The 25,783-nt window shown below is 42.5% G+C and overlaps 1 protein-coding gene across 1 annotated transcript in view; it reads left to right on the plus strand.

The window, feature by feature from the left end:
• The window catches only part of ctnnbl1 (catenin, beta like 1), a 293,894-nt gene that overhangs the window by 96,669 nt on the left and 171,442 nt on the right, over positions 1-25,783 (plus strand). The window contains exon 6 of the mRNA XM_059979909.1: positions 11,602-11,695. Coding sequence (XP_059835892.1) covers positions 11,602-11,695 — 94 coding nt within the window. The remainder of the gene's footprint in view (positions 1-11,601; positions 11,696-25,783) is intronic.

Raw genomic sequence — 25,783 nt, forward strand, 5'->3', positions numbered from 1 at the left:
TTCAATCCTGAGAAAAAGCCTCTGGTGATCCAAACGATTGATGCCTCTCATCATCTTTTACACCTCTTATCAGGTCACTTCTCATCCGCTGTTGCTCCAAGGAGAAAACATCTTTGAGCCAAGATGGCGGCGCAACACAGCTTGCAGCTTGCACTCTGGAGCTGATATGTTATTTGTTAAGCAGGGTGCTGGGCATAATCCTAATCTGATGAAAAACAAACGTGGGAGCACGGAGGAACATCTGGAAATCTCCAGGAAGGCCTTCTTTGTTACTGCTGCTGCTGTGAGGTCCAGGTCTCTGCTGGGAAGACCAGGCCCCCAGTCCTCAGTGGGTCTGTTGCCGGTGGCCATTGGTGGGGGCGTTTTAATACGCTCGGCAGAGGATGGTGCTCAAAGAAGCTGTGCCGGAGGGGATGGTCGGAGGCTCGACGGACTTGGAGTCCGCTGCGGTAGGGGCACTTTCAGCGTGTGCTGTGTCTGCTAGGCTGGGTTCGACGGAGCTTTCATTGTGTGCTGCGTCTGTGAGGCTGAGTTGGGTGGCGCCGTGGAAGTCCATAGCGGGGGTATTCCCTTCTGCCACCTGCGTGGGATGACGAATCTATCAGGACCCTGAGGACTTTTGGAAACTGTGTGGTTTCTTTCGAACTTACAGCCTTTTAACATCTTTGGACTATTTTTACTGTGCCCATGGTTTTTTTTTTATCAATTATGCTATTGTTTGCACTGTTGTAACTATGTGGTTTTGTGCAGGTCTTGTAGCTTTAGTTTTTGGTCTTGTTTTGTCTGGTGGAATTGGAGCTCCTTTCCGGGGAACACACTAAGACGGTAACATGATATTAACACGCAGCAGCCCCTCCGGACTCTGGATTGGGGATTGCCAAACATTATGTGGATTTTCTGGTGTAGTCTGTTTTGTCATGTGCTTTTGTGATATCATTCTGGAGGAACATTGTCTCATTTTTTAACTGCATTGCATTTGTAGTTTCTAAATGACAATAATCTGAATCTGAAAAGGCCAAGTTCACTCAACCTATTCTCATAAGACACACTCTCCAATCCAGGCAACATCCTTGTAAAACTCCTCTGCACTCTCTCTATACATCCAAATCTTTTCTGTAGTTAGGTGACCAGAACTGAAGACCATACTCCAAGTGGGGTCTGACCAAGGTCTTATGTAGCTATAACATTACCTCACAGCTCTTGAACTCAATCCCTCTGTTGCCGAAGGCCAATACACCATATGCCGCCTTAACAACACTGTCAACATACACAGCAGCTTTGAACGTCCTGTGGACATGGACCCCAAGATTTATCTGATCCTCCACACTGCCAAGAGTCTTACCATTAATATTAAATTCTGACTTCAAATTTGACCTATCAAAGTGTATCATTTCCAGGATCCGGCTACACAAGGCATGGTGAAGGCCAAGGTCCATGAGGGAATTATGATGTTGAATGCTGAACTGTAGTCCAAAAACAGCATTCTCACATAAGCATCCCTCTTCTCCAGATGTGTAAGGACGGTGTGTAGAGCTGTGGCTATTGCTTCATCTGTCGATCAGTTGTGTCAGTAGGCGAATTGTAGGGGGTCCAATGTGGGTGGTGGCATGCTGCAGTTGTAGTCCTTGACCAGTCTTTCAAAGCATTTGCTTATTATTGAAGTGAGTGTGACAGAACGTCAGTCGTTCAGACATGTTACCTTGGTCTTTTTATGTACAGGGACAATAGTGGATGTTTTGAAGCAGGAGGGCACTCAATACTGGGAGAAGATGAGATTAAAAATGTCAGTAAACACACCTGCCAGTTGTACCGTGCACATCCTGAAAACTCACCCTGGGATGCCATCCGGTCCCGCAGCCTTGAGACTGCCCACCCATTGGAAACACACTCATACTTTGGCCTCAGAGATGACCAAGCTGCCCATCACATCATCTGCAGGTCTCCTTGGGCTCAATATTGGCGACATCAAATCAAGTGTAAAAAAGATTTTGCTCATCTGGGAGAGAGGCATCGATTTTGGAAACTCCACTGCATTTACCTTTGAAGTCTGCGATGGTGTGCAGACCTTGCCATAAGCTGTGTGTGTTGTTGGTGGAAAGCTGAGTCTGAATCTTGTCTCTGTATTGTTGTTTCACTGCCTTGATGACATTGTGCAGATTGTAGCTACATTACTGGCAATGAAAGCTTTGTCTTAGCGGTCAGTGCTGCTTGCATGGAACTGTTCATCCAGGGTTTCTGATTTGCGAAGACCCTGACTGATTTCTGGGGGACAACATCTTCGATGCACTTCTGGATGAAATTTGTGACCGCTTCCATAAACTTGGAGACATCTTCATCATGGAAGACATTCCACTCAATGTCAAGCATGGAAAGTTAAAATCATCCTTCACAATATTGCACTGCTCCAGAAACTGCCTCCCTATCTGCTCCTTGATGTATCTATTGGGGGGGTCTATAAAAAAACATCCAGTAGAGTTAATGCCCCCTTACTGTTTCTGATACTATCCTTGACTAGTAATGCCACACCCCCAACCTCTTTTGCCTCCCTCCCTGCCCTTTTTGAAACATCAAAAGTCTGACACACTCAGCAGCCATTCCTGCCCCTGAGACATCCAAGTCTCTGTAATGACTACATTGTCATACTCCCACATATTGATCCATGCTCTAAGTTCATGATATTCCTTGCATTAAAATAGACACAGCTCAAACCATCTGGCTGTATGCATGTTTACTGTATCATCTTAAAGCCTCCCTAACAGCATGAGCAAACCTCCCTCCCAAGATATTGGTTCCCCTTCAGTTCAGATGCAATCCATCCCACTTGTACAAGTGACCCCCTTTCCCAGAAGAAATTCCAGTGATCCAAGAACTTGAACCCCTGCTCTCGGCACCATCTCCAACCACTCAATTGTTTGCGCTATATTACTGTCTGACCCTCCGTAGCTTGTTGCACCTGGAGTAATCCGGACATTACCATCATGGAGCTCCTGCCTCCTTCCTAACTCCCTAAGCTTACTGCGCAGGACCTCTGTCCTTCTCCTGCCTATGTCATTAGTACCAATATGTACCACAACCTCTGGCTGCTCACGCTCCCCTTCAAGAATATTCTGTAACTGGTCAGAGACCTCCTGGATCCTAGTACCCAGGAGGCAACACACTACCCTGGCATCTCTTTTGCTGCCATAGAATCTTCTATCTGTCCCCCTATCGAATCCCCTTTGACTATTGCTCTGCCTTTCTTCATCCTCGCCACCTGAAGCACAGTGCTATTGGTCTGGCTGATGCTGCCTTGCCCAGATAGATCATCCCCTACAGCAGTATCCAACTGGGTACACCTGTTGCTGAGGGGAATGGCCATAGGATGACCCTTGCACTGACTTCTTTTTCCCTTTACTTCTCTTGGTCTTCACCCGTCTGTTCCCTGAATTCTGCAAATGGATCCAAGGAAATTTCCAAGTCACTGAATATTCCTTGAAGTACAGTTAAGCAAAACATCAAGAAATTGAAAATATAGCACAGCTGTGTATTTGCCTAGAGCAGGCAGTTTTCAAACACTGAGTGATTGTGCAAGAAGGGGACTAGTGAGGGAGGCCACCAAGAGACCTATAACAACCCTGGAGGAGTCACAAGCTTCAGTGGCTGAGGTGGGAGAGACTGCGCATACAACAACTGTTACCCCGGTGCTTCACCGGTCACAGTTTTTGGGAGAGTGGCAAAGAGAAAGCTACTGTTGTAAAAAACCCACATGAATTCTCGGCTAGAGTTTGCCAGAAGGCATGTGGAAGACTGAAGTCAGCTGCAAGAAGGTTCTGTGGTCTGACCACAAAATTGACCTTTTTGACTATCAGATTAAACACTATGTTTGGCATATGCCAAACACTGCACATCATCAAAGCATACCATCCCTACCGTGAAGCATGGTAGTGCCTGCATCAGGGCTTGGAAGGCTTGTGAAGCTAGAGAGTAAAATGAATGCAGCAAAATACAGGAAAATCATGGAGGATAACCTGATGCAGTCTGCAAGAGAACTGTGACTTGGGAGAAGATTTGTTTTCTAGCAAGATAATGACTCCAGGCATAAAGCCAAAGCTACATAGGAATGGCTTAAAAATAACAGTTAACATCCTGGAGTGGCAAAGTCAGAGTCCAGAACTCAGTCCAATTTAGAATTCATGGGTGGACTGTTCACTCACGATCCCCTTGCAATCTGACAGAGCTTGAGCAGTTTTGTAAAGAAGAATAGGGAAAATTTGCAGTGGGCAAATGTGTAAAGCTGATAGAGACCTATCCACATAGACTCAAGGCTGTAATTGCTGCCAAGGTACATCTACTACTGACTTGAAGGGGGTGAGTAATTATGCAGTCAATTATTTTGTGTTTTATAATTGTAATAAATCTAGAGGAATTTGTGAAAATTTGTTTTCACTTTGACACAAAAGAGACTTTTCTTTGATCAGTGGCAAAAAAGCTAAATTAAATCCACTGTGATTCAATGTTGTAACAAAAAACATCAAAACTTCTTGGGGGGGGGGTGCGTTGTGAGTACTTTTTATGGGCACCGCAAGTGCTTTTCTGCAGAAAACACAGCAACAACTCAACTTCCATAGTTGTTTGCGAAAATTCAGCATGACATCTAAACCTTTGGCAAACTTATAGATGTGTAGTGGAAAGTATATTGACTGGCTGCATAGCAGGTTGGTAGGGAAACACCAATGCCCCTTGAGTGAAAAATGCTACAAAAAGTAGTGGACACAGCCAAGTCCATCACAGATAAAGTCCTCCCAACCATTGAGCACATCTATATGAAATGCTGCCACAGGAAAGCAGCTTCCATCATCAGGGACCCCCACCATCCCTTTTCAAGGTACAGGAGCTCAGGACTCACAGCACCAGGTTAGGAACAGTTATTACCCCTCAGTTGTCCGTCTCTTGAACCGTATGGGATATCTTCACAACTTCACTTGCCCCATCACTGAAATGTTCCCACAACCTACAGACTCTCTGTCAATGACACTAAGGGACAGAAAACGCTGGTAGGAGTTGTGTACAGGCCACCTAACAGTAGTAGTGAGGTTGGGGATGGCATTAAACAGGAAATTAGAAATGCGTGCAATAAAAGAACAGTAGTTATAATGGGTGACTTCAATCTACATATAGATTGGGTGAACCAAATTGGTAAGGGTGCTGAGGAAGAGGATTTCTTGGAATGTATGCGGGATGGTTTTCTGAACCAACATGTCGAGGAACCAACTAGAGAGGAGGCCATTCTAGATTGGGTATTGAGCAATGAGGAAGGGTTAGTTAGCAATCTTGTCGTGCGAGGCCCCTTGGGTAAGAGTGACCATAATATGGTGGAATTCTTCATTAAGATGGAGAGTGACAGTTAATTCAGAAACAAAGGTTTTGAACTTAAAGAAGTGTAACTTTGAAGGTATGAGACGTGAATTAGCTAAGATAGACTGGCAAATTATACTTAAAGGGTTGACGGTGGATATGCAATGGCAAGCATTTAAAGATTGCATTGATGAACTACAACAATTGTTCATCCCAGTTTGGCAAAAGAATAAACCAGGGAAGGTAGTGTACCAGTGGCTGACAAGGGAAATTAGGGATAGTATCAAGTCCAAAGAAGAAACATATAAATTAACAAAAAAAGTGGCACACCTGAGGACTGGGAGAAATTCAGAGACCAGCAGAGGAGGACAAAGGGCTTAATTAGGAAAGGGAAAAAAGATTATGAGAGAAAGCTGGCAGGGAACATAGAAGCTTTTACAGTCAGTTTTTATAGATATGTGAAAAGAAAAAGATTGGTTAAGACAAATGTAGGTCCCTTACAGTCAGAAACAGGTGAATTGATCGTAGGGAACAAGGACATGGCAGACCAATTGAATAACTACTTTGGCTCTGTCTTCACTAAGGAGGGCATAAATAATCATCCGGAAATAGTAGGGGACCGAGGGTCTAGTGAGATGGAGGAACTGAGGGAAATACATGTTAGTAGGGAAGTGGTGTTAGGTAAATTGAAGGGATTAAAGGCAGATAAATCCCCAGGGCCAGATGGTCTGCATCCCAGAGTGCTTAAGGAAGTAGCCCAAGAAATAGTGGATGCATTAGTGATAATTTTTCAAAACTCCTTAGATTCTGGATTATTTCCTGAGGATTGGAGGGTGGCTAATGTAACCCCACTTTTTAAAAAAGGAGGGAGAGAGAAACTGGGGAATTATAGTCTGACATCGGTGGTGGGGAAAATGCTAGAGTTGGTTATCAAAGATGTGATAACAGCACATTTGGAAAGAGGTGAAAACATCGGACAAAGTCAGCATGGGTTTGTGAAAGGAAAATCGTGTCTGACAAAGCTTATAGAATTTTTTGAAGATGTAGAGTGGATAGGGGAGAGCCAGTGGATGTGGTATATTTAGATTTTCAAAAGGCTTTTGACAAGGTCCCACACAGGAGATTAGTGTGCAAACTTAAAGCACACGGTGCTGGGGGTATGGTATTGATGTGGATAGAGAATTGGTTGGCAGACAGGAAGCAAAGAATGGGAGTAAACAGGACCTTTTCAGAATGGCAGGCAGTGAATAGTGGGGTACTGCAAGGCTCAGTGCTGGGACCCCAGTTGTTTACAATATATATTAATGATTTAGACGAGGGAATTAAATACAGCATCTCCAAGTTTATGGATGACATGAAGCTGGGCGGCGGTGTTAGCTGTGAGGAGGATGCAAAGAGGATGCAGGGTGACTTGGCTAGGTTAGGTGAGTGGGCAAATGCAGTTTAATGTGGATAAATGTGAGGTTATCCACTTTGGCTGCAAGAACAGGAAAACAGATTATTATCTGATTGAACGGTGGCTGATTAGGAAAAAGGGAGGTGCAACGAGACGTGGGTGTCATTGTACACCAGTCATTGAAGGTGGGCATGCAGGTACAGTAGGCGGTGAAAAAGGCAAATGGTATGTTGGCATTCATAGCAAAAGGATTTGAGTACAGGAGCAGGGAGGTTCTACTGCAGATGTACAAGGCCTTGGTGATACCACACCTAGAGTATTGTGTGCAGTTTTGGTCCCCTAATCTGAGGAAAGACATTCTTGCCATAGAGGGAGTACAAAGAAGGTTCACCAGATTGATTCCTGGGATGGCAGGACTTTCACATGAAGAAAGACTGGATCGACTAGGCTTGTACTCACTGGAATTTAGAAGATTGAGGGGGGATCTTATTGAAATGTATAAAATTCTAAAGGGATTGGACAGGCTAGATGCAGGAAGATTGTTCCCGATGTCGGGGAAGTCCAGAACGAGGGGTCACAATTTAAGGATAAAGGGGAAGCCTTTTAGGACCGAGATGAGGAAAAACATCTTCACACAGAGAGTGGTGAATCTGTGGAATTCTCTGCCACAGGAAACAGTTGAGGCCAGTTCATTGGCTATATTTAAGAGGAAGTTAGATATGGCCCTTGTGGCTAAAGGGTTCGGGGGCATGTAGAGAAAGCAGGTACAGGGTTCTGAGTTGGATGATCAGCCATGGTCATACTGAATGGCGGTGCAGGCTCGAAGGACCAAATGGCCTACTCCTGCACCTATTTTCTATGTTTCATCGCCTTCTCAATATTTATTGCTTGCTTGTTAATTAATTAATTAATTGGTTTTTTTTGTATTTGCTGTTTGTTGTCTTTTGCACACTGGTTGAACACCCAAGTTGGTGCAGTCTTGCAGTCTTTAATCAATTCTTTTATGGTTATTATACTGTAGATTTATTGAGTATGCCCATGTTTCATGGTTCTATATGCACTGTGATAATAATTTTACTTTAAACTTTTAATGAATGACCTAGACAAAGTAAATGTGGAGAGGATGATTTCTATTATGGGTCAGCCTCAGAATAAAGGGATGTCCTTTTAGAAAGAGATGAGAAGGTATTTCTTTAGCCAGAGGATGGTGAATCTGTCAAATTCATTGCCACAGATGGCTGTGGCGTTCAAGTCATTGAATATACAGTGGCATCCAAAAGTTTGGGCACCCCCGGTCAAAATTTCTGTTACTGTGAATAGCTAAGCGAATAAAAGCTGACCTGATTTCCAAAAGGCATAAAGTTAAAGATGACACATTTCTTTAATTTTTAAGCAAGATTATTTTTTTTATTTCCATCTTTTACAGTTTCAAAATAACAAAAAAGGAAAAGGGTCCAAAGCAAAAGTTTAGGCACCCTGCATGGTCAGTAACACCCCCTTTGGCAAGTATCACAGCCTGTAAATGCTTTCTGTAGCTAGCTAAGAGTCTTTAAATTCTTGTTTGGGGGATTTTCTCCCATTCTTCCTTGCAAAAGGCTTCTAGTTTTGTGAAGTTCTTGGGCCGTATTGTATGCACTGCTCTTTTGAGATCTTTCCACAGATTTTTGATGATATTTAGGTTGGATGACTGTGAGGGCCATGGCAAAACCTTCAGCTTGCGCCTCATGAGGTAGTCCGTTGTGGATTTTGAGGTGTGTTTAGGACCATCATCTTGTTGTAGAAGCCATCCTCTTTTCATCGTCAGCTTTTTTACAGACAGTGTGATGTTTGCTTCCAGAATTTGCTGGTATTTAATTGGATTCATTCTTCCCTCTACCAGTGAAATGTTCCCCATGCCACTGGCTGCAACACAGGCCCAAAGCACGTGCTTAGCAGTTGGAGAGGTGTTCTTTTCATGAAATTCTGCACCCTTTTTTCTCCAAACATAACTGCTCATTGCAGCGAAAAAGTTCTATTTTAATTTCATCAGTCCACAGAACTTGTTTCCAAAATGTATCAGGCTTGTTTAGATGTTCTGACGCTGAATTTTGTGGTGAGGACACAGGAAAGGTTTTCTTCTGATGACTTCCATGAAGGTCATATTTGTGCAGGTGTTGCAGCACAGTAGAACAGTGAACCACCACTCCAGAGTCTGCTAAATCTTTCTGAATGTCTTTTGCAGTCAAACGGGGGTTTTGATTTGCCTTTCTATCAATCCTACGAGCAGTTCTCTTGGAAAGTTTTCTTGGTCTTCCAGACCGCAACTTGACCTCCACCGTTCCTGTTAACTGCCATTTCTTAATTACATTACGAACTGAGGAAACGACTACCTGAAAATGCTTTGCTATCATCTTACAGCCTTCTCTTGCTTTGTGGGCATTATTTATTTTAATTTTCAGAGTGCTAGACAGCTGCTTAGAGGAGCCCATGGCGGCTGATTGTTGGGACGAGGCTTGAGGAGTCAGGGTATTTATAAAGCTTTGAAATTTGCATCACCTGGTCTTTCCTAACGATGACTGTGAACAAGCCAATTAAAGTCTGAGACCTTGGTAAAAGTTATCTGAGAGCTCAAATCTCTTGCATGGTGCTCCTTTCCTTTTTTTTCCCCACTCTAAAATTGTACCAAACAAAAATAATACACTAATCTTGCTTAAAATGTTTAAAAGAATGTTTCATCTTTATGACTTCTGGAGATCAGTTCATCTTCTACTCGCTTTAACTATTCACAGCAACAGAAATTTTGACCACGGGTGCCCAAATTTTTGCATGCCACTGTATTTTAAACGGAGGTTGATAGATTCTTGGTTAGTCAGGACATCAAAGGTTATGTGGAGAAGATAGGAGAATGGGGTTGAGAGGGGCATTAAATTAGCCATGATGGAATCGTGGAGCAGACTCAATGGGCCAAGTGGCCTAAGCCTACTCCTTTTGTCTCATGGTATAATTAAAATATCTGATTTAAAATATTTCCTGTTAATACTGAGCAGGTTAGGCTTCATTGAAAATGCTTCATCAGAATGTATATACCATGGATATAAAGCTCTATTTCTTTCTCAAGGTCATCCAAAATATGATGACAGGCTGATTTCTGAGTATAAATGTTCTTGGAGAAATACACTCAGTGGTCAGTTTAATAGGTGCATCAGTACACCAGCTCATTAATGCAAATATCTAATCAGCCAATCATGTGGCAGTAACTCAATGCTTAAAATCATGCAGACTTGGTCAAAATGTTCTTGCCCAGTTCAGTTGCCTTTATATCAAATAGACTAGATTATTTAAATGTGCATTTTACTGGCTTTCCAAAGCAATCTATTGACAAATTTCAACTCATTCAGAACACCCTTGCAAGACTTCTAACTAAAACCAAGATGAGGGAACCCATCTCTCCCATCCTAACTAGTGTTGGGTTTCTGTATCTTTTTAGAATTGATTTTAAAGTTTTCTTATTTATTTTTAAAGCTCTCCATATTTTGGGAGTGGAGTACATTACAGGATAGCTTTCATTTATGCTCGAGTTCAAATCTTCTTCCATTGGTCTTTTAAACTTATGCAATCTCCCTCAGAATATTAGCAGAACCGTAAATGATGCAGACTTGCATGGCACTTTTAAACGCAAGCTCAAACTATTTATTTAACCTTGCTCCCAACGTCTTTTTGTCTTTTATTTGCATGTTTGCACTTTATCCCATTGTAAAGCACTTTGAAAAGAGCTCTATCAATAAGTTGTTATTGTTGTTCAGACCAAACGTCAGAACGGGGAAGAAATGCAATCTAAGTGACTTTGACCATTGGTGCCAGATAGTGTGCTTTAAGTATGTTAGAAACTGCTAATCACCTGGGATTTTCATGCACAACAGACCTAATAGTCTATAGAGAATGATGGAAAAAAACAAAATAATATCCAGTGAGCGGCAGCACTATGGGCAAAAAAGCTTTGTTAATGATCAAGTTCAGAGGAGAATAGTCAGACTTGTTCAAGCTGACAACAGCAGTAACTCAAATAATCATACCTTACAACAGTGGTGTGCAGAAGAGCTTCTCTGAATGCACAACATGTCGAACCTTGAAGTGGATGGTCTATTAGCAGCAGAAGAGCACGAGCATACACTCAGTGGCTACTTTATTAGTATCTAATATCACTACCTCCCCAAAAGCATTTTGACTCTGTCCACCAAACCCTGCTATGAAGTAGCACCTGAACATGAAGTTGAGTTATGCATTTGATTTGGCTGAAGTTGTTTATGCCCCTCAAAAGCAGTTAAAGCTAAATGATGTAGTTCCTGCTTAGTGTTCAGTGTGGGAAGTTGTGAATAAAATGAAACTACATCCTGTGAAAAAGAGATATGATTAGTTTTATTATAGGATTTTTGGATGGGAAAATCTGATTTTGCTTTTGTATGTTATCTCTTCACTTATCACTTTTAAGTACCATATTCAAAAGTGTTTCAATGGCATTTTATGCTTTATTGTAGTACTGTAATCATTTGAAAAAGCTAGTGAATTGAGAAAGGATTACCTCTGCCATATCTGTACCAGACTTTTGAGCTTTTCACTGTAAGATTGGCAGAAATGACTGCTTCTGTGTCAATTTTCTTTGGTTTCTTTTGTAAACAGCACACAAGTTGTTCAAAGTAGCAACCAGCCACAAATCCCATATGTATGTCATCTGGCAAATTTATTCATCTGCTGGCCAAATGGAAAATATTTACATGCAGCTTTCTGATTCTTTTGTTAGTGAATTATGTCTATCAATAAAAATATGAGTGGTTTAGAATATGTTAGATATTTTGGAGTATGAAAAGGATTAATATGATTCTATGTTAATTTAGTTGGAAGGACAAGTGGTGGCACTGCTGGTTCAGAACCTGGAACGATTGGATGAGACAGTGAAGGAAGAAGCAGATGGCGTTCACAATACATTAGGTAGGTTGTGCCTGATTTGTTTTTTCTCTTCTATGTAATGAGATTCATGACTATCCACCCTTGTTTGTGATGTTTCTGAATTTAGTTTGTAATTATGTGGCCTTCCTCTCTTAAAGTAAGAGGAAAGCCTATCTAACAATTGGGAATATACTGCATTGTCACTCTGAAGGTTAAGTATTCAATAGAAATAGTTTATGAACATGATAAATGGAAATATCCTTTATGCTTTGTTCTTTAACGTGGTTGAATGAACTCAGCCTTATTTCCTTGGAGTGATGGAGGATGAGAGGTGACCTGATAGAGGTGTACAAGAAGATGAGAGGCATTGATCGTGTGGATAGTCAGAGTCTTTTTCCCAGGGCTGGAATGGCTAGCATGAGAGGGCACAGTTTTAAGGTGCTTGGAAGTAGGTACAGAGGAGATGTCAGGAGTAAGTTTTTTATGTAGAGAGTGCTGAGTGTGTGGAATTGGCTGCCAGTGATGGATACAATAGGGTCTTTTAGGACCCTACCTGGAGGTACACAGAGCTCAGAAAAATAGAAGGCTATGGGTAACTCTCGGTAATTTCTAAGGTAAGGACATGTTCGGCACAGGTTGGTGGGCCGAAGGGCCTGTATTGTGCTACAGATTTTCTATGTTTCTATGAAGTATTATTTTGAATGTTGTATTAAAATAGTTTGTCAACTATAGGATTCCATTGCAATTCATAAAAATAATACATTATTAATGACAATAAACATGGGAGATAATATTGGAAACATGACACAGTAGAAAAGAGTGCCCATTATTTTCTACATTAGAAAGGACATGAATGATTTGTAACAACACATGCAAAAGAAACTGGGTATTAAATGGCAAGAAGTACATTTGTGTGAAATGTTAATAAGATTTATTTAGAATTTAAAATGTTAATGATTTTTTTCTACTTTTCACTCCTTTATTTGCAATTTTTATAATTCTCAGTACCTCTCCATGTCTCCTTATCTCAATCCAAGCGCTCTTGCCTCCAGAAACACTCAGTGGATTCCGATTAATTTGGCCATCGATTTCTCAGAGCAGTAGCGAGTTTGGAACTACCCGCTCAGGGCGGACCTTCCGGGGACAGTCTGACATCACGTCCGCCCCGCGGGTCACAGCCCCATGGGAGGGGAGATTTAAGCATGCGATTTTGAATCAGTAAAGGCAATCTGAGTTCAGCTCTCTCTGCCTCTGCTTACTTCAGACAACTCTTAAAGAACAAAAGATAATCTAGAAAATAGCCAGGATTCCCTTTAGGATAGGAGGCAGTTGCTGAACAGTTTCTAACGAGCATTAATCATTTGCGCTTGTAAGATATTACACCTTGATAAGAGGGATCGGTTTTAAATAGTGTCAATTGTGTGTGTTTGTGTTCAAAAAGTCATGATTCTTGTCACTGATAGCTGGCGAGTTACAAGCAGTTAGATAATTCAGAAATGAGTTGCCCACTGCAATTTTAAGCATTCAGACTTGGAGGCAGCAGAAACGGCTAAGAGTGAAAATGAAACGATTTTGCTGCTTCAATAAATTAGGAACTGTGAAGAATTTGAAGGTATTGACAATCATCTTGAATGTTACAATGAAAATGAAGATTTTGAGGATGCAATCATCAAAAGTATTGTACGGAGGCAGTATATTATCTGCACTAGGTGTTTGCACTGATTTTGTTCATTTACAGTTAATCAAGAAAATGACAGTATGCACTAAATGTATTCCTCTGTTGATAAATATCATGAACTAATACACAGTTTTATAGTACTGTAGTTTAGGTAGTGTACATAATTTATTAGTTAAATGGTATGCTGTGGTGGCCCGCACACGCGGGACTCGAACCACCATCGGGAGCCGCAGGCAGACTCACAGAAGCGAGTTTGGAACTACCCGCTCAGGGCGGACCTGACATCACGTCCTGACAGTCTGACATCACGTCCGCCCCGCGGGTCACGGGCCCATGGGAAGGGAGATTTAAGCGCGCGATTTTGTATCAGTAAAGGCATTCTGAATTCAGATCTCTCTGCCTCTGTGTGTTTCTTTAGTAGCGCATTGCGTGCGACTACATTGGTGACCCTGACGTTCCAGATGGCATCTGGAGCCGGCGACTCAATGACCAGCCATGAGTTCGAGCAACTCGCACAGCGCGGTCTCTCTGAAACTCCCGACTTTCAGGGTCACTCAGCCCCACGTTTGGTTCGAGCAGGCTGAGGCCCAGTTCAATATCAGAGACATTACAGCCGACACCACGCGGTACTACTACGTGGTCAGCATACTCGACCAGGAGACGGCAGGCCGGATCATCGACTTTCTACGCCAGCAACCAACGGAGGACAGGTACACTAAGCTTAAGGTGCTCCTCATCAGTACCTTCGGACTCTCCCGCTGCGAACAGGCCGTGCAGCTCCTACACATGGACGGCTTGGGTGACCGCACGCCATCCAAGCTCATGAATGATATGCTGGTGCTCATGGACGGCCATAAGCTGTGCCCTTTATTTGAACAGTTGTTCCTCGAGCAAATGCCAGAGGACATTCGCCACCTCCTCGCGAATGAGGATTTCAATGACCTGCGCAGGGTCACAGCTAAAGTAGATGTCCCTTGGCAGAGCAAGCAACATGGAGCAGCCTCCATCGGCCTAGCCACGATCACACGCCACAAAGCCCAGGCCCCACAATCGAAGCCATCGAGACCCACGGGGAAAAAGACAAAAGTTCGGAAATATGGTGCTTCTATCACCAAAGATGGGGCTCAGGTGCACGCCGCTGCCGTCCACCATGTGCTTTTCCGGGAAACGCTGGGGCCAGCTATCGCTAATGGTTATGATGGCTGGCCACCGAGACAGCCTTCTGTACCTCTGGGACCAACACCAGGGCCAAAGTCAGTGTACTCGCCCCCCACCCGCCCCGAACATGGACACTGGGAACGTGGTCCCAGGCCCTGAACTCACCATTGCAAATGGCACCAGTAATTGGACCAGAGGTGAAGTACAGCACTTTCGATAGAGAGTTGCTAGCGCTCTTCCTGGCTATCCGGCATTTCCAGTACTTCCTCAAGGGAAGGGAGTTCACCGTGTAATGGGACCACAAGCCCCTCACCTTTGCACTGGCCAAGGTATCGGACCCATGGTCGGCTCAGCAGCAGAGGCACCTGTCCTTTATTTTAGAATTCACCACGGACGTCCGCCACATCGCAAGGAAGAACAATGTCATCGCCGACACACTGTCTCGCCCCTGCCTCCACTCAGTGGGCATATCATCCTCAGGAATAGTCTATACAGCACTGGCAGAAGCACAACGGTCGGACACCGAGATCCCGGCTTACCGCACCGCCGTTTCGGGGCTCCAGTCGGAGGACATCTCCATCGGCCCGGCAGCAAATCGACTCCTGTGCAACGTGTCTACAGGCAAAGCCCGACCCATGGTACCAGAAGCATGGAGGCGCCGGGTGTTCTACATGCTGCACAACCTGGCCCACCCATCCATCCAGGCGTCCATCAAGCTGGTAGCGGACAGATTCGTCTGGCACAGTTTGCGCAAACAGGTCGGACACTGTGTCAGGACTTGCGTACATTGCCAGACTGCCAAAGTCCAGCAACACGTGAAGGCTCCCCTCCAGCAGTTCCAGCCAACGCACAGGAGGTTCCAACACATCCACGTGGACATCGTCGGCCCCCTGCCAGTCTCCCGGGGCACCAGGTATATCTTTACTATGGTAGACAGGTTCACCAGTTGGCCACTGTACCACTCGCAGACACATCCACTGAGTCCTGCGCCAGGACGCTCATTGCAAACTGGATCGCCAGGTTTGGCCTCCCAACAGACATCACCTCCGACAGAGGGCACAGTTCATGTCTGGTTTGTAGACAGCACTGGCGGAGCTCCTGCACACCCAGCTGCATCACACCACAGTGTACCATCCCCAGTCCAACGGTTTGGTAGAGCGATTCCACTGGCATCTCAAGTCGGCCCTGATGGCGCGCCTTAGGGGCCCCGACTGGACAGATGAGCTTCCCTGGGTCCTGCTGGGCATCTGCACAGCCCCAAAGGAGGATCTGGACACCTCCTCGGTAGAATTGGTCTACAGCGTCCCCCTGACAGTCGTAGGTAAGTTCGTACCAGAGGCCCAAGGTTCGAAAGAAACTCCAGCAGCAGTGCTAACGAGGCTGCGGGACAAGGTAGGGACCCTGGCACTGGTTCGGACCTCCAGGCATAGTCCCACGCCATCCTTCACCCCTAAAGACCTCTGAGACTGTGAATATGTTTTTGTTCGCAGGGGTATGCACAGGTCACCTCTACATTGGCCGTGTGAGGGACCCTTCAAGGTGATCCAGCACAGCAGAACCACATGAGTCGTGGAGGTGGGTGGCCAGGAAGAAACTTTTACAGTCGACTGCCTCAAACTGGTGCACTTGGACATTGAGCAACCATTGAGGGTACCCGCACCGCGCTGGCAAGGCCAGCCACCCAGGCAAGCCACGCAGGCTGGGGGCTCCACTCCCCCAATGGATGTTCCTCGGGGGGGTGTGTGTGGCACATGCAGGACTTGAACTGTCATCGGGAGCCACGGGCAGCCACGCGGTAGCGTGTTTGGAACTACCCACTCAGGGTGGACCTTCCAGGGACAGTCTGACATCACGTCCGCCCTGCGAGTCACACGGGCCCATGGGAGGGGAGATCTGAGCACGCAATTTTGAATCAGTAAAGCATTCTGTGTTCAGCTCTCTCTGCCTCTGTGTGTTTCTTTAGTAGCGCATTGCGCGCGACTACAATACCTTCTTAACTACTTCCATGAAACTTTGGCTATTTCGGGTTGCTGCTTAACTAGACCAAAGTGTACTGGCCCAATGTGCTTCAGTTAACTGGAATCCATTGTAATTGCCTCTCCACACCTTCTCATCCTATTCTCCCACCTCTGCTGGCTACTTGCAGCACTCCAATCCAACTGCACCTATGTGGTCTTCAGTACATTTGTTTTCTTTTCAGCCACTTGCAATTTCCTTCACTGTTGTATAATTTAAGGAATGTTAGCTTTGCAGTTAACAGGCAAGTTTGATCCTAGTACTGTGCCAATAAGAACTGTTCACCCAAAGTTTAAATATTTTATTGTTTTACAATATTGGATCATAGTGGATTTAATTTGACTTTTTTGACACTGGTCAACAGAAAAAACTCTTTTGTATCAAAGAGGAAACAAATTTCTACAAATCTGTCTAAATTTATTACATTTGTTATACACAAAATAATTGATGCATAATTACTCACCCCATTCAAGTCAGTATTTGGTAGATGCACCTTTGGTAGCAATTAAAGCCTTGAGTCTGTATGGATAGGTCTCTATCAGCTTTACAGATCTGGACTGCAATTTTTCCCCATTCTTCTTTACAAAACTGCTTAAACTCTGTCAGATTGCATGGGGATCGTGAGTGAACAGACCATTTCAAATCCAGCCACAAATTCACAGTTGGATTGAAGTGTGGATTCTGACTTGGCCGCTCCAGGACATTAACTTTATTTTTAAGCTATCCTTGTGTTGCTTTGGCTTTATACTTCGGGTCATTGTCTTGCTGGAAAACAAATAGAAAACCTGCAGCACAATACAGGCCCTTCGGCCCACAGTGCAGTGCTGAACTTACTATAGAAAATGCCTAGGCTTATCCTTAGCCCTCTTATTTTTCTAATCTCCCAAGTCACAGTAATCTTGCAAACTGCATCAGGGTTTCCTCCAGGATTTCCGTGTATTTTGCTGCATTCATTTTACCCTCTACCTTCACAAGCCTTCCAGGGCCTGTTGTAGTGAAGCATCCCCGCAGCATGATGCAGCCACCACCGTGTTCCACAGTAGGGATGGTGTTGCTTCTGATGCTGTGTAGTGTTTAGTCTGATGGCCAGAAAGCTCAATTTTGGCTTCATCAGATCATAGAACCTTCTAGTTGACTTTAGAGACTTCCATAAGCCTTCTGGCAAGCTCTAGCTGAGATTTCTTGTGAGATATTTTCAACAGTGGTTTTCTCTTTGCCATTCTCCCATAAAGCTGCAACTGGTGAAGCACTTGGATAACAGTTGTTGTATGCTCAATTTCTCCCATTTCAGCCTCTGAAGCTTGTAACTCTTCCAGAGTTGTCATAGGTCTCTTGGTGGCCTCCTTCATTGGTCCCCTTCTTGCATGGTCAATCAGATTTTGAGGACAGCCTGCTCTAGACAGATTTATAGCTGTGCCTTATTCCTTCCATTTCTTGATGATTGACTTAACTGTACTCTAAGGGATATTCAGTGACTTGGGAATTTTCTTGTATTCATTTCCTGACTTGTGCCTTTCATGGAGTTGCTTGGAGTGTTTGCCAGGATACTGATTCATCAGCTGTTGGACTTTCTAGATACAGGTATATGGAGGAATTTAAGGTGGGGGGTTATATGGGAGGCAGGGTTTGAGGGTCGGCACAACATTGTGGGCCGAAGGGCCTGTAATATGTTGTACTATTCTATGTTCTATACAGGTGTATTTTTTACTACAATCAATTGAAGCACTTTTACTGCGTACGGTGATCCTCTTCTAACTTGATAGGTATATGGACAGGAAAGGAATGGAGGGTTATGGACTGAGTGCGGGTCAGTGGGACTAGGTGAAAGTAAGCGTCCGGCATGGACTAGAAGGGCTGAGATGGCCTGTTTCCATGATGTAATTGTTATATGGTTCACTAATTATGTGACTTCTAAAAACAATTGGCTGCACCAGTGATGATTTGGTGTGTCATATTAAAGGGGGTGAATACTTAATGTCATCAATTATTTTGTGTTTTATATTTGTGATTAATTTAGTTCACTTTGTAGAGATCAGTCTGTTTTCACTTCGACACAAAAATATTTTTTCTGTTGATCAGTGTCAAAAAAGCCAAATTAAATCTTCAGTGGTTCAATGTTGTAAAACAATTAAACATGGAGGTTGAATACTTTTTATAGACACTGTATGTGTTGTGCAGTGATCTGCATAGACAGTGCTTACACCATCATCTGCAACTGTGTAGTCATCAAGCTGCTCGTAGATTTGATACATATTGTGTGGCTTCAGCTAGGTTGCATGATGGCCTGTTTAAACTGGATTTTTGTTATTACAACTTACAAGTACAATTGTATAAGAGTGAACTGGAGACTATCAGTTCTAAATGAGAGGAGAGCTTAGCTTTATGTAAAAGAAGTTTTTCAGGAAACTCTTGCAGATCAAGATTAAGTGGAATGCTATGTCTTTAAACTATGTACATGGCACTGAATAGTCTACCATCATGATTATAGTATCGAGTGTTGGTAAGTTAGAGAGGTGTTGAGAGAGGAGTTTGGTAAAATATATTATTGCCATGTGCAACAACGGACAATGAAAATGGAAAAAAAATTGTTTTGTATGCCATCCATACAGATCAATTCAATACAACAGTATGTTGAGGAGTATAAGGGCAAACAACAGTACAGAATAAGAGAGTGTGTAGTGCATGTAGACAATAAGGTGCAACACCATAGCAAGATGTATTGTGAAGTGAAGAGTGCATGTTACTGTACTAGGGGACTGTTCAATAGTCCTATAACAATGGGATGGAAGCTCTCCTTGAACCTGGTGGTACCTGCTTTCAGGCTTTGTTATCCTCTGCCCAATGGGAGGGGGAAGAAGGTAGAATGTCCAGGTCTTTGATTATGTTGTTTGCTTTACCAAGGTAGAGAGAAGTCTAGACAGAGTCCATGAAGGGAAAAGCTGGTTCCTGTGATGTGTTGAGCTGTGTTTACAACTCTGCAGTTTCTTGCAGTCATGGGCAGAACAGTTGCAATACTAAGCAATGATGTATCTGAATATGATGCTTTCTCTAGTGCTTCAGAAAGAATGGTGATGGTCAAAGGGGACATGCCATATTTTTTTCAGCAGACTGAAGAAGTAGAGAATTGTTAACCAAATGCAAAACAGGGATATGTAATGAGAAAATAGAGTGAAACCCTGGTCCACTACACTTGAGAAGTGAATTGGAAATACTGGTGATGCTATGCAAAAGTTGCAATACAGATCTAATTTAGGAACAGTGATTATCCTGCAACCATGAGGCTCCTGAAATGGCATGGGTAATTTCACTTGTTAATTCCACTACCCACAGATTCAATTTCAAGGACTCTAGAACTCATATCCTCATGAATTATTTGCATAATTTGTTTTCTTTTGCTCATTTATTATTTTCTTTATGTATAGTTTTTCATAATTTTTTTCTGTTTTGTTTTGTGATCTTTGTGAAGGTCAGTGCAGAGCAAGCGTTTGCTTTTTATTCATGGACAATACAGAACACTAGATAATTGAATTCTTGATTCCGGCAATGCTGCAGTTTTAAGTTGCATCATTATGTTGGTGATGTTTAAGTTTTCAAACAAATAAGTCAAAGTTCAGCACTAGCAAAGTAGTGTTTGATTGGAAATTGTGGACTCTATGCAGCTGATAATTCTATATGGTTCCCATTGAGTTTATGTTCCTGAAGCCTGATCAAATCATTGCTGGTGAGAGTGAGAACCAATCTGGAGGACCTAGTCAATCTGTGGATTTAATTGATTTTTCTAAATCACATTATTTACAATGGGAGATGTATGTTTACTTGTTTTATGTTGCCTTAGTTTATATTTGGAAAGAAGCAAGGCAATGTGTTTGTCAAACCCAGTTAATCTTTGAGGAAGGAAGGCCCAGTTGTATTATAAAATGAACCACCAGTGGGAATGCTAATGGGGATGCAACCTGGGAACACTAATAGTCTATGACACCGGTTTGGATGTTTGCACAATTCTATTACTTTTTCTAATTTATTTCACTCTTAGCACTTTATAATGTTTTACCTGCTTTGGCCTCATTTTGGTGAAGTGTTGAGAAACTTACCCTGACTTGTAGCATTTCAATTGGAATGATATACATTTGACAAAAAAAGTGAAAATTATTTTTGATTTAGTTTTATATACTTAATGCTCTTGACAACATCTGTCTAGGTTGGGAAAATCCATTTTTTCAGCAGTATCTGATTTTCATTTTAATGCCTTTTCCTTCGACAGTATATTCTGCTTTTCTTTGATGACCTGTTCTTTTGTTTTTATCTTTACTGATCAACTCACTTCTGTCAGGTGATGGGTGGTATAATGCAGAAGGAACCTTCCCTAAACTGCATCGGGAGAAGGGATTATTGGAAAAATTTAGCTTTCTTGCTCACGTCTACCTCACTCCTGAGAAAATATCCCATCCCTTTGAGCAAATCCCGTCTCTTATCCCCACTCCAATTATACTTGCCTCGAATTCTCTATTCTGGCAAATCAAAGAATGGGCATTCAGTAACTAAAGACTTTATATCCATTCAACCATGTCTTTCTTCCCTTTTTCATAACAAATCAAAGGTTTCAAAAGTCTCATCAATACAATACAACTGGCTGATTCAGTTGCATCTTGGAAATTAGATATATTGGGTATGTTTAGACTGCCTGACAGCTCAGAAACCAATCTGTGCACATCAGTCAAGTTAATTGAATGGTTGCAGGGTTGAACTTGTTGTTTATGATGGGGATCTACTTCGGCAATTTTCCACACTGTTAGGAAAATATCATTGCTATGACTACATTGAACAGCTTAGCTAGGTGTGCAGCCTAACCTGAAGCATACGTATTTGATACTTTAGCCAGGCATAAAAGGATTGAATTACCACTATGTTGAGCAATTCTTCATTTTTAGTGGATAAATCTTATTTTTGCATTCCATTTACTGATTAAATCATTCAGTTTTTTTTTTGCAGTTTAAATTTTGCCACCTTACTGATTTTATACCATTTAAGAATTGTTGGGCTATTTTTCATAAGAGTCTGCCACACGGTCATTAGGTAATTATTTTTATTGCCTTTTAATGATTACAGTTTAGTATTGAGGACATTAAACATTGATAAATATTGTACAATTTCCTGATGAAATGTGTGTTCACAGTCTTGCTGAACAGCGTGTTTACAGTAGATTTAAGGAGCTTGTTCTTGTTCATTATTCACCAAGTGCATATGTCAGAGTCTAACAAATTAATAGAAGGCCAAAATCTTTTTCCTTTCAAAACATAACTCTTGATCTCATGGGATATTCATGCACAACTATCACTAGAGTTTACAGAGAATGGTGCGAAAAGCAAATTAAAAATCTGGTGAATAGCAATTCTGTGGGTGAAAATGCCTTGTTAATGAGAGAGGCAAACACGAGGAAATCTGCAGATGCTGGAAATTCAAGCAACACACAAAATGCTGGTGGAACGCAGCAGGCCAGGCAGCATCTATAGGGAGAAGCACTGTCAACGTTTCGGGCCGAGACCCTTCATCAGGACCAACTGACAGTTAGTTAGGACTAACTGACAGCTAGTGAACTGACACTCAGTTAGTGTATGTGCCAAAAGCTTTCTTTATGACCCTATCTATCTGTGATGCCACTTTCAATGAACTTGTATTCCCAGATCCCTTTGTTCTAATACACTCCTCAGTGCCCTACCGTTCACTGTGTAAGACCTACCGAGATTGGACGTATTGAAGTACAACACCTCGCATGTCTGCATTAAGTTCCAGTTGGTCCATATTTCACTGCAAGCCATGATGGCCTTCCTCATTGTCCACTGCACCTCCAATCTTGGTGTCTTCTGCAAATTTGCTGATCCAGTTGACCACATTATCACCCAAATCGTTGATATAGATGACGTGCAACTGTGGACCCAGCATCTGATCCCTGCAGCACACCACTAGTCACTGACCTCGAATTAGAGTGACAGCCATGTACTACCACTATTTGGTTTCTCCCACAAAGCTAATATCTAATCCAGTTTACTACCTCATAATACTTGTAATAGTTGTTATGGTTAATATTTTCAGTGAATTAATGCTTTAATATCCATAGTTCCGTTTAAGTAATAGTCCTGATCAAACATTGCAAAATGGCTTGATGTTTTTGCTGATTGTTTTACCCATTGTCCTCTGTGTTTCCCTGTAAAAAAAAACCTCATGTACAAGGGACAGTCATAAAGTTGATTACATCAGATGGCATTCTGTTAGTCACAAGTGTTTAACTTTGATCCTTGTAATGATTCAGTGCTAAAATTAATTTCTGTTCCTTACACAGCTGGCAGAACCGTATCATTCTTTACATTTTGCCAGATTTCTGTCATGAGTGTATATCACATTAATGAAAAATCAATAGCATAAAAATTATCTAATTAAAACCATTTCTTGTGCACCAGTCCATCTCAGTCAGTTGGCACAGATGCAAACCCATCTGTGTACACATTTAGCACAGCATATGAAGAATGGATTCTATAGGGTGTACAGTTTTATAAGTCAGCAGACTGATCTGAACAGCTTGCCTCAAACATTGCTATGTTAAATCTTGTTTTCCCTTGCAAAGGATGTTATGTGCTTTATATTTAAATATCGGAGTGTAAAATGACTATAATGCATGCGTGAAGAAAATAATAGTTGTAATATAAAAATGTTGACATATTTTATGAGTAAGCTAGAAGTATAAAAAAGAAACTCATTTGTTTGAAAGTGTCAACAAATGCTAAATGTGAGATCATTTGGAGAGGATGTGAAAGTATTAGGAAGATTTTGGAAAGCTACCTTGATCATGGGCATTATCCTCCTCAGCATCGAGGCCATCTTCAAAAGGCGATGCCTGAGAAAGGGACCCTTCATTGCCCAGGACATGCTCTCTTCTCATCAGAGAAGAGTACAGGAGCCTGAAGACAAACACTCAACATTTTAGGAACAGTTTCTTCTCCATCATTAAATTTCTGAAAGGGCAATGAGCACCACCACACTACTTTTTTGCTCTCTTACTGCACAACTTATTTAATTAAATTTTTAATATATATATTTTATTTTAATTTATAGTTTTTATGTATTGCACTGTACCGCTGCTGTAGAATAGCAAATTTCATAACATATATCAGTGACATTAAACTTAATTCTGGGAAAGATTTACAAGGATAGTTTGATAGTTTGTGGCATGAGGGTGTAACAAGGATGTTAGACGAGGGTAAGCCAGTAGATGTTGTGTACCTAGATTTTCAGAAGGCATTCGATAAGGTGCCACATAGGAGATTGGTGAGTAAAATCAGAGCTCATGGCATTGGGGGCAGGGTTTCAACATGGATAGAAAACTGGTTGGCAGATAGAAAGCAAAGGGTAGCAGTGAATGGGTGTTTCTCAGACTGGCTGGAGGTGACTAGTGGGGTACCACAGGGCTCTGTATTGGGACCACAGCTCTTTACGATTTATATCAATGATTTAGATGAGGGCATTGAAAACTATATCAGCAAGTTTGCTGACGATACTAAACTGGGTGGCAGTGTGACATGCGAAGAGGACGTTAGGAGAACACAGGGAGACTTGGATAGGCTGAGTGAGTGGGCAGATACTTGGCAGATGTCATTCAATGTGAATAAATGTGAAGTTATCCACTTTGGAAGCAGGAACAAGAGGGCAGAGTATTGTCTGAACGGTGTCGAGTTAGGTAAGGGAGAAATGCAAAGAGACCTAGGAGTCCTAGTTCACCAGTCAATGAAGGTGAATGAGCAAGTGCAACAGGCAGTGAAGAGGGCAAATGGAATGTTGGCTTTTGTTACAAGGGGAATTGAATACAAGAGCAAGGATGTTCTTTTGCATTTGTACAGGGCCCTGGTGAGACCACACCTGGAATATTGTGTACAGTTTTGGTCTCCAGGTTTAAGGAAGGACATTCTGGCAATTGAGGAAGTGCAGCGTAGATTCACTAGGTTGATTCCTGGGATGGCAGGGCTGTCTTACGCAGAGAGATTGGAGAGATTGGGCTTGTACGCGCTGGAATTGAGGAGATTGAGAGGGAATCTGATTGAAACGTTTAAGATAATTAAAGGATTTGAGAGGATTGAGGCAGGAAATATGTTCCAGATGTTGGGAGAGTCCAGTACCAGAGGGCATGGATTGAGAATAAGAGGTCAGTTATTTAAAACAGAGTTGAGGAAGAGCTTCTTCTCCCAGAGAGTTGTGGAGGTGTGGAATCCACTTTGGAAGCAGGAACAAGAGGGCAGAGTATTGTCTGAACGGTGTCGAGTTAGGTAAGGGAGAAATGCAAAGAGACCTAGGAGTCCTAGTTCACCAGTCAATGAAGGTGAATGAGCAAGTGCAACAGGCAGTGAAGAGGGCAAATGGAATGTTGGCTTTTGTTACAAGGGGAATTGAATACAAGAGAAATTCTCTGGATGCTTTCAAGAAGGAGCTGGATAGATATCTGATGGATAGGGGAATCAAGGGATATGGGGGCAAGGCAGGGACTGGGTATTGATAGTGAATGATCAGCCATGATCTCAGAATGGCGGTGCAGACTCGAGGGGCCGAATGGTCTACTTCTGCACCTATTGTCTATTGTCTATTGACCAACTACTGTAACAAACATCATGACCCTGGGACTCCTTTCTTACAAAAATGCTGGGGGTTGGAATTTAATAGAAGTACATAAAATGATGGATCTGGATAGAATGGTTTACTCTCATTGGTTGGGGGTTTGGGGACTAAGTTACAGGTGCACAATAAAGGAGAAGAGAATTAAGAGTGATGTAGAGCAGTGGTTTCTTCAACCCCTCTGGGGTGTGGGAGCATCGGGGGGGGGTGGGAATAAACATAAAGGGAGAAGTGGGGAGGACGCTCAGTAGCAAGGGGAGCATCTGAGGGATTACAGGCCTAATTTAAGAAATGAATTGTTTATTATAAGGATTTGATTTTTATTCACCTTGTCTCTTGCTAACTCACCATTCTCTTAGAATTTGTTCAAAGCACATTTTTAGTTGTTGAAAAACAATGTTACACTTATGTATTTGTCACATCGTGAGAAATCTAGACTGAAGAAATTGTGTTATTTCCATTCACTACTGTAGTACAGTGATAGCTGGTACAATTTCCATATTCTAATCACACAATAACGCAATTTCTGTAAATCAGGGTGTGCCATTCATTGGGGCAAGGTTCAGAATCTGCTCTTTCGAATAGTGTTGACTGTGTTTCTCTAGCCCACAGGCCAAATGAGA

Source organism: Hypanus sabinus, chromosome 9 (genome assembly GCF_030144855.1).
Source record: "Hypanus sabinus isolate sHypSab1 chromosome 9, sHypSab1.hap1, whole genome shotgun sequence".
Lineage (NCBI taxonomy): Eukaryota > Metazoa > Chordata > Chondrichthyes > Myliobatiformes > Dasyatidae > Hypanus > Hypanus sabinus.